At 41.9% G+C, this 9,730-nt stretch overlaps 1 protein-coding gene across 2 annotated transcripts; it reads right to left on the bottom strand.

Moving 5' to 3' along the window:
• Window positions 1-846: 846 nt before the first annotated feature.
• DUT (deoxyuridine triphosphatase) lies at window positions 847-7,487 on the bottom strand. 2 transcript variants are annotated; one of them, XM_064668815.1, is made up of 7 exons: window positions 7,384-7,487; window positions 6,688-6,850; window positions 5,164-5,255; window positions 4,060-4,104; window positions 2,521-2,595; window positions 1,625-1,695; window positions 847-1,174 (listed from the first exon to the last, which is right to left on the bottom strand). In XM_064668815.1, the coding sequence occupies exons 2-7, from the start codon at window positions 6,846-6,848 to the stop codon at window positions 1,118-1,120; spliced, it is 501 nt and encodes a 166-aa protein (XP_064524885.1). In that variant the 5' UTR covers window positions 6,849-6,850; window positions 7,384-7,487; the 3' UTR covers window positions 847-1,117. The 2 variants fall into 2 exon arrangements, with proteins under 2 accessions (XP_064524885.1, XP_064524884.1); XM_064668814.1 differs by lacking the exon at window positions 7,384-7,487 and adding an exon at window positions 7,217-7,331.
• Between the last annotated feature and the right edge of the window lie 2,243 nt (window positions 7,488-9,730).

Raw genomic sequence — 9,730 nt, 5'->3', positions numbered from 1 at the left:
CACTGAAAATAGTTAGTTTTAGACAAGGACATAAAACTAATACCAGTAGGATTATTCTAATCTGAGACTACCAAGAGGAATGAACATCTTAAATCTACAAAAGGCCCACCTCTCCACTGCTGAAGCACTACTTAAAGCACAGTATTTCGTACCTGTGACCTTTCAGCCAAGAAAATCTAAAAAGAACACTGACAGCTGCAGGAAAAAAATGTTTGAGAGCCTTACAGCCTTTTTCTAATTCTTATGTAAACTGGAAAAATAGTCATTATTTTTTCCTTTTTTGTTTCTGCTCTCCTGTGCATGTTCTTTCACCTAAAAGGTTTTGAGGCATTTCAGAGATTCCCACACTTATGGAATCAGGTTCAGGACAGGTTCCAAAGAGTCCTCTGTTAAATGGACAAAATTGAACTGAAAAGAACAATTTGTGCACTGCTTCAATAATTCATACAGTAACATATTAATAGATTTGTCAACAAGTATTTCAACAGCATATTTCATAGCACTTACTATACAGAAGTTATTTCCAGACGAGTTGTTATTTAGCTCAAATGTTGTATTGTTTGCTCTTAATATAAGAGAGTGGAAAAATTGGCTACTTGAAGATCAGCTAAGGATCAAAGTCAGAATTTTAGCTTTGAACAGAAACACAAGTATTTGGACAGGTTGTAGAAGATGCAATATTAATATCTTTGCCTTTTTCAGGGGGCAGAGTGGGAAGTCATATCGAAATGTATGAAATGTGCTCTCAGTATGAAAACCTGAGCCACGTGGAGGATGGATTTCAGAAGATTACCACAAACTGGCAAAACTGGTCCTTTTAGTTTAGGTGAGTAAAATCAAATTGTGAAGTTATTTTTTAATTTATTGGAGTATAATCAACACATAAACAACACATTCTTATTGTTGAGGACCAAACATCAACTGATCAGCCAAGCCAGTCGTGCACATTTCCCCATTATGCAAATTCACTGCCTGTAAAAATAGACAGGAGGATACAGAGAAGCTGGAATAAAACTGGAAATGTTCTTATGCAGTCCTAAAATCCCACTTCTAATTCAAATGAAAATTTAGAAACAGTGTAACAAAAAAAAAAATATAAAGCATATTCAAGTAATTTTCAGTTCTTCCCAGTAGAACCAAAGCCACCTTCACCACGTTCTGTATCATCCAGAGCCTGAAAGACATCAATTAGGATAAGCTGGTTTAGTGCCTTTACCTGCTTTTTGTTTCTATACAATAGATATTCTCTACCATGGAGAAAGGTACATTTACATTTAACAAGAGCTATAACTGAGAAACCAAAAACTTTTTATGAGATATTTTGGAATAGTTTTTGCACAAGTTTAAACAAATGCCACATTGTGAGACAACCATTTCTAGTACAGACTGAAGTATTTCTCAAGTACCTGTTAACTCTGAAAACTACACACCAAAAAAAAAAATCCACCTGGGGGTGAGCAAAGAACCAAGACTTTCATTTAGGTAGCACTGCTGCTATGCAGTTTTAACACTGAAAGTAATTCTAGCAAAGTATTTATCTATATCATAAATTTCATCTTATATAAAAATATCTTAAACTATTAATCATGGAAAATACAAGAAATATTTTCTTTTGGCAACTTACTTCAACTTCTTCTAGCTCAGGATAATAAATGCGTTCACAGATGAGCTGGGCAATTCTATCCCCTTTTTTAACTGCAATGAAGTTAAAATATTATTAGTTCCTTCAAAAACAGTGAATAATCAATCCAGAGTTTAGATAATCTCCTTTCAAAGAGTATCAGAATGTAATAAAAGTGAAAGCACTTATTTGAAACTTAGTTAAGCAGATGTTGACAGCCCCAGAAAAGTACAGGTAAAGATAAACTTGTGCTTAGCCCTTTTAAGGTGAAGTATCAGCAGCTGGATCAGCTCAAGGCACTTCCATTCATTCCTGCTGCCATCCTCTGGCATCTTAAGTGTCATTTAAGCATTAGTAGTGCAGAGATGGAGAGACAGCTGTATGTATAATGTGGTTCCTTTTGTGAACTAGGCCCAGGAATCTGGGGGGAAAAAACTGAACTGATAAAAGGAAAACAGGATTTCTCACTAGTACCCAAGCTGGTTCACTGAACTTCCCTAAGAAGCCTGTGCTGTGAAGATGCAGAAGAGGCTGCACTGGCAATATTTTAACTGGGCACTGAGGCTTAAAACTGATGAAGCTTAATACAGTCTGCACTTCAGTACAGATTGTGACTCTAAAGCTTAGCTAAGTAGGGGTTTTTCTGGTTTGGTTTTGTGGTGGTGGGGTGTTTTTGGGGGTAGGTTTTTTTGCATGCTGCTTAATTTGCTATGAGTGGAATCTTTTTGTATTCCCTTGACATGACATTATTAAGTATCCATGTTTTTGTTAATTGAAAGAAGAAAAATGTTCTTAGCTCATTCTAACTCTGCAACTCTGCATAAACTTTTAAAGAAAAAGTTAGTTTCTCATTCCCAGTCAGATGGCTGAGAACAGGCTCTGCCAAGCTCAGCAATTACCTTCAAAAGTCTCCTTGCCAAAGTTGAAGAGTACTACACCAACATTTCCCCTGTAATCCTCATCAATAACCCCAGCTGTCAGGAGAAAGAATTTAGAGGGATATCCAGTTAATAAATGTCAGTATATTAGATCACTAGATTAGATAATGTTTAGGTTTATAAATCACCACAGCAGCTCATACTGACATCCTTTATACTACTCATGCACAATCAAACAATATATATGCAAATACCAAGACTCTAAAAATGCTAATCAGTCTTGCAAAAAGAACTGAAAAACACCATCACACGTCAGGAAGTGTTTTACCACTGTACTACTAATTTTAGTTGTAATACCCCATCTGAAATCAAGACAGCTGGACCAACTTCAGGCTCCATTTGTTCTGCTAACTTCAGCTCTCTGAGTGTCAAGCAGAAATCTGTTGTTAACTTTAACATTTCCTCTGAGAGCTCTGGATTTGCACAGATCCAAATCTCGTACCTCTGGCAGGGTAACAGAACTGGAGCTTTAAGAAACTGATTGTCATTCTGCTATATTTAAGTATCAAGACTGAAAACTGGCTTGCTCTTATATTTTGTTTAACTGTATTAACTACATAGTTCAGAAGATTATCTACCAATGCACATTAATATAATTATATTCTGCTTCTTTGGAGTTTTTCTCTCTGATACAGCATTTCCAGTAGAAAATCTGGAGTTTGGGCCTCCCTGTGGACCCGAGTATGTATTTTGAAGTCTACTTATATAAAAAATTCAAATATTAAATTACATGCCATTCCAAGACAATTCCAGATTTACAGAAAGTACAACCCTTAGAAATTATCAACACTGGAGGAAATTGTATTATACCTTGAAGCTTTAATGTTGAACCACAAGATGCACACCTAAGAATAGCAAACTGGTTTTTTAATTAGTTTCTTCAGCTGTGTGAAAAAACTGAAGTACATATGATCCATAGTTGCTGTACAGTCTCTGCACTAGTTCCCAAGTTAACTTGCTGGCATTTAACTGATACACAATTGCTTAAAGGGATCCCAATTACAGAGCACTGTCAAAAGTAACAGTGAACAAATCATAGGGGGTGCTGTGCATGCACATTTTCCAGAAGCAAAAACATTATTCCAGGGCTTTCTATCATCCCTTTCCAATATCATTGCCCTACATTCTCTGTGTAAAAGACTATTTGTATGTTACTTATTTAATTCAGTCAGATCTTAACACTAGACTGAAAAGATGTTTAGTCAAAATGGAGAAAGCAGAATATAAAAAGTCATCTTTAACACCTAAAGGAAAAAATAACTTCCATGGCAGGCACTGCCTACAAAAGCATGATACGGTTACTGTTTTAAAAAATCAGTAATACCTTTATAATTCAGCAGGTTTAAAAATAATTATGATGCACTGGCTCTCTGAGGTGTTACCCAGTCATCTCCTTTTGCCAGACTACCCATTATTTATTTACACACATTACAAAGGGAAATTAAGGAACTTCTGTGATCCATATTTACAAAGTCTTAATAAAAATAACAAAAGTCTTACCACCAACATCTATGAAGTGCTTTGCAGCTAAACCAGAACGTGGTGCTAGAAAAGAAGAATTTTTTTGTAAGTGTAATAATTTATTTCTTTTAAAAGACAATATTTATAGGTTATATAGTCTGTTTGCATAGTTGTGACAACAAGAACTGCTTCCACAGTCTAAAACAAACATGATTTTACAGGAATTATTGTTAGTTTATATATATATATATATATTAAACAAAATAACAGCTGCTACTGGCTACAATAAAATTGCAGTTTTTAAGTGACAAAGCGTATCTTTGTTTAGACCAACAATTGCAGAGTAGGTTTCTCCAAGGAAGGCAACAGGAACAGACAAAGACTGTCCAATCTTGGTTTATTTTTGGTGACTACCACTGGTTTGGCATAATCTCAAAAGACTATGAGGCCAATCCATTTAAGTTATGATGGAAAACAATATTTGGCAAGCAATTTACTAAGCAGTATTTTAAACAGATAAATTATGTGCAGGGGTTTGGGGTTTTACTTCCCTTAGACTACTTTGATGACATTCTTCAAAATTTTCTTTGGGATAAGAGAAATGCACACATATATTCCTTTTAAATAAAAGGACATGGCAAACTGATCATGCTCTTCCACTGGAGTGGCTATTGATTTTTTACTTTATGAATTCATATATAATTCATAAAAAGAATGCACAAAATAAACAGAATATCTCGTAAAGTTCTCCCAAGTATTCTGTCACAAAAAGTAGTCAAATTCTACTTCACTAGTATTCTTACTTTGGGGTTAGTTTTTAAACATCCTGGGATGTATTTGTTGTATGTTCATTACGTATTGGTCTTTGTTTAATTCAAATTCAAATTCTGAAACCACAAAGAAATAATGAGCTATTGCAGAGCCTCTGAAGTTGCATGTAGATTATGACCATTTTTGCTAATCATCTTTTTGTCACTTGACACCAAACTTCAGATGTATTTGACAAGAAATGTCTGCTACAAGGCTTAATAAATCACGCAGCCACGTGGCATCTTTTTTGTGTAGACTAATTCTGAAAGCTGATGATGGTGTCAAACCTGTTCTAGAATGACTCTGCAGCCTTTTTATAGCTTCTTTACTTACCTACTCGGCCATAGCACCCAGAAGGAAGTGCTATTTGAATGTCTGTTTTCACTACTGCCTTTTCCATGGGTGGTATTACACAGTCATAGGCACTACAGAAAAGAAAGAAACACTAGTTTATAGAGAATATTTTTTAAATTTTCTTCTCTGTAACTTAAGGTAAAAAATTACCGGAATTATTCTGGTTGGGAATTTATAAAATGGAACTTACAGAAAAATATTTACAGATTTGCAAAATCTAATGCAGATCCTAAGATACAAGATGTTCTAATTTTGATAGTGCTAGTTTAAGATTTCGGAAGTGTCATTTGAACAGCACAGTCTTACAACTGACAATTTAAAATGGTTTTTAACTGGTAAGACAGACAGAAAGTACAAGTTTAACTTTAAAGTAACCATTGGGTGAACATGGTTGTGCATTTTTTTGTGCAAAAGCAAACTTAACTCCCTGATTAAGCTTTCTACTGCAGATGAACTAACTGTAATTAAAATTAATTATTTATTAAGTTAAATTCTAGGTAACAATGTTCCTGAGCAAACTGACAGTTAACAAGTCACAAGATTCGCCTTGGAACTACAGAGATTTTAAGAACTTGCTGATAATACCCAACTGGAGGCTTAAAGGCAGTGGTGACAACACTTGTTATATCTTGACCTTGACAAGGAACTGATTTTAAAACACTGGAAGCACTGAAAAGTTTTTTAAAAAACAAGACTTCTTCCAGGTCTACAGTGCACCACGGTAGGACAAAAGGAATACAAAGAAAAAGGGCGCTGAGGCAAATCTTCAGGAAGGCAGTCAGAGAGGTGAAGGAAGAAAAACATAGGCTGATTATTTTAAGTAATAGTAAAAAAGGTAGAAGAGGACACAGCGAAGTTCAGATGTAACTAGTGACTGTACTGGATCCCAGAAGCATTGTATAAACAACCACAAGCTGCAACTATTCCTGAACATAGCGAAAACCTTTGAACAATGGTTATAAATTCACCCAAACCTAAGTCTGTACATTAACCCACATGGGTTTCCAGCTAAGATCATTATCAAACTGCCACAACTTCCTTTGCCGCACCCAGCAGCCAAGAGGAAAGCACAAAAGCACAAGCGCTGGCAAGGAGGGCCCACGTGCACTACCACTTTTTTTGTTTCACTAGTGAGGCACCCGGCCAACGCTGGCACCAACAGCAATTCTGGATGATGTGTCAAGCCTGGTTTTTGGCCAACGACTGCATCGCCCTCTAATGAAATCAGTGATGCAGCACGGCTGGACCACAGATACCTGGGGATGAAAGGCCAAGGATGGAGGAGCAAGGGAGATAACTACCAGGGCAGCTCTGACCTCTGACCTCCTCTCCCGCAGGGCCCGCGAGTCCCCCTCAGCAAGAGGTCACCTCAGCCCCTCAGCGGCCGGAGTCCCGCGCCCAGGGCTCGCCGAGTGGGGCGGCATCGCCACCCCCGGGTGCGACACCCCCGGACCGCCACCCTCGGGTGCGGCCCCCTCACCTGTGCGGCCCCCTCACCCTCACCTGTACAGATCGTAGCCCGCAGCCCGCGCGGAGCCCCTGGAGGGGGCGAAGGCGTTCTCGGACAGCTTGGTGAAGCGGAGCCGTGTGCTGTGCTCGCCGGGACCCGAGCCCTTCTGCCTCTTGCTGGGGGACGGCTGCGGCACGGCCTCGGAGGCGGGCATGGCTGGGGACGGGGAGACGCCGTGAGGGGACTGACAGAGCCCGCCAAAACGCGGCACGGCCCACTGCGGGCGGGGACAGGGGGAAAACCGGCCCGTCCGTAGCTTTTCTGTGCGCGGCGCACCCCCGCCACACCCCACCCCCCTCCCTGTGATAATGGTCTCGTCCAGGTCCCGCCGCGCGCCCCGCGCTCGCGCGGAGGGTCCCGCTCGCGCGCCAGGCGTGTTCGTCTGTGAGCCCGGGCCGCGGCGGGCGCTCAGGGGGCAGGGTGTGCTCCCACCACTTCCCCGGGGCCGCGGGCTGTGCAGCGTGTGCTCCCCCCAATCCCCGCCAGGGTCGGGCAGCGTGTGCTCCCCCTCGCCCCCCTTACAGTGCCCGCGGGGCTGCAGGAGCAGCCGAAGGTGCCGGCACAGCATCGCGCCGCTGCCGTGTGTGGAGCGCCGCCCGCCCGCCCGGCGCTGTCCGCCGCGGTCCGCACCCCGCGTGGGGCGCGGGCGGAGGCAGCGGCGCCCCGTTCTCCCCTCGGCCGGGCTGTACCTGCCAGCGCAGCCCCTCTGGCGGCGGCCCGGCCCGCGGCGCTGGGCGGGCGCGGCGCTGGCGGTGCCGCGGGGCGGGCGGGCGGACCCCGCGGCGCGCGCGGCGTTGCCGGGGGACGCGATTGCGGCTGCACGCGCGGGCGGGGCCGGGCCGGGCTGTGCCCTCAGAGGGGCGGCGGGGCCGCTCCCGGTACCGAACCCCGCGGCGGGGACACAGCGCCTGGGCCACGGGGCGGTCGGGCCTGGAAGGGGCATCTCGAGATCATCCAGTCTAATCCTACTCTTAAAGCAGATCCACTTAGAGCAGGTTGCACAGGATAGAGGGAGAAGGAGGCTCCTCCTTCGGGAATGGTCAGGCCACGAGAGAAGCGTTTACCTTATGAAAGGGAAACAACCCTTGTCGGTGCTGTAGATAGGAAAACCTATCAATGCTCGGCCCGTCCTTTTCTATTCTTGTTCTTGTTCTTTTGTCGTTGCAGAAGACTCGGTCTTTGATTTTCCTACTCACTGCCCTCTTTTGCTATCCCATCTATGATGTACTTCACCCTTCTATTTTCCCTACGTTTTTATCTATATCTGTAAGATATATATATATATATTATATAGGACTAGGGAATTCCCTAAATTCCCCCATAGCTCTGTGTGCTGTGGGCTAAGACTCTTATCCTCTGGATTCGTAGTTTCAAAGCTGTCCCTGACAAGTGTGGTGGAGGTATTTGTCTCTCTGCAAAATAGCTGCAGAGTGTTCTCTTTGCTAGTCTAAATTTTGTCAACTTTTATTTGTGTTTTTTTTTAAAAAAAATTGAGATCTGAGTGTATATGATTGTCTCCTTGCTATGTTACGTTTTTTAAGTGCAGCCAGATGGCAGTGAAACCTTTGCTATGCAGTTCAGTTACAAAAAAATATTTTGAAGCATGTCCCAGTTTGTGCTTCCGTTTATTTCTGTTCAGTATTTTCAGTCTAAATAATATGAGGTGTTTGAATGAGAATGCATATGTATCACAGATCTGTGTGAAAACACTACTTAAAATATGGCTTCTGCATATTGAAGCCATCCGCAAATTGAAGTTTATAAGAATTGAATTGTATCAAGTGAATATCTAATTATGAAATTTTTTTTTATATAAGCAGAACTTTATAGAAGTCACAACAGCATCCTGCATTATAGTGTAGAAAAATTTTATGAATGGCCAGGCTTGATGAGGCAGACTGGGTTCTAAACTGTGCTTAAGGTAGCCTGGAAGTCCATGAATAATAGATAGGAGGACTCATCCAAAAATATTATTAAGGAGAAAGGTCTTGGCTGAGTGACACTTTTTCGCCCCACGTCTTTACAAGAAAAAAAAAAACCAACAAAAAAACAATGCTTGGAGTCTGGGCAACTTTGCCTTGGTCCTGGGAGCATGTTGCTTGCTCTGTAGATAGTCAGTTGGCCAACCTTCCTGCATTCTTGGTTGCTGATTAGTCCTGCTCTGCGTTGGGCATTTCTTCCTGACTTTGGAAGATAAAGCTGAAATAAACTGGAATTATTTACCTTTTTATCTCAATTGAGAGCAGCAGTGGAGGCTGCTTTGTTGTCCACAGAAAGAAACACAGAGCTTCTTTCAGAGCTAATAAAAATTCTCTCTGATGAAGTTTTGGTGTTAAAATGAGCATTTTTATTAGGAGAAAACTATTGCTTTAAGTGAGGTGTTTCCCAGCCCACTCTCACTTAGAACAGCTGTCTCTCTCACAGTGATTAAGGTTTGTAATTTTAAAGGCTGTTATGATGAGTGTGTTTACAATGAAGCTCTATTTTTGATTGCATGTTTTGCTGTACAGTGTGGGGGCTGTGGAATTTTGCCATTGCTTTTTACTGCATTCCAGACAACCTTAGCGTTTTATTTTGTTTGAAACTGAATTTCCTCTGATGAAATTCCAGCAGCGGCACGACTGTGGGCTGTTGCTCTTGTTATTTGTGGAGAATGTGAACTACAGCTCCCTGTATCTGTTTGTTGTTTCCATTTTGCTTTGCAGAGTCAAGGCCGGTGTGAGATGTTCCCTCAGCAGCGCTGGCCACACAGTCGTGATGGGTCACACCAGGGGGCTGGGTCAGCCAGGCACCAGCATCAACACGTGTCTAAAATGGTGGCCTGATGTCTGCTGAGGCACACTGTGACAAAACCTTGACTTCCTCATCTATAACTCATTTAGCAAAGAGCTGCAGCACTTCAAGGGTTCACTGACCTTCTGCCAAAAGTTGCAAAGAGGTAGCAAGGGAGTGAGAGCAAGAGGTAGCAAGAGTGTGGAGTGATCCACACTCACTTCATTGTAGTCCAGTGGCAGTCAAACAACCAGAAGCAGAAGC

This window comes from Pseudopipra pipra, chromosome 12, assembly GCF_036250125.1.
Source record: "Pseudopipra pipra isolate bDixPip1 chromosome 12, bDixPip1.hap1, whole genome shotgun sequence".
Classification (NCBI taxonomy): domain Eukaryota; kingdom Metazoa; phylum Chordata; class Aves; order Passeriformes; family Pipridae; genus Pseudopipra; species Pseudopipra pipra.
The sequence above is the reverse complement of the archived record's forward strand: the minus strand, read 5'-3'. Positions and strand labels throughout refer to the sequence as shown.

Excerpts from the sequence above, each read along its gene's own strand:
- DUT (XM_064668814.1), bottom strand. The coding sequence starts at position 7,262 with ATGCTGTGCCGGCACCTTCGGCTGCTCCTGCAGCCCCGCGGGCACT. Across the intron at positions 6,851-7,216 it reads CCTGCAGCCCCGCGGGCACT|CCATGCCCGCCTCCGAGGCC; the intron begins GTAAGGGGGGCG and ends CCCCGTCCCCAG. Across the intron at positions 1,175-1,624 it reads CTGAGCTAGAAGAAGTTGAA|GCTCTGGATGATACAGAACG; the intron begins GTAAGTTGCCAA and ends GATGTCTTTCAG.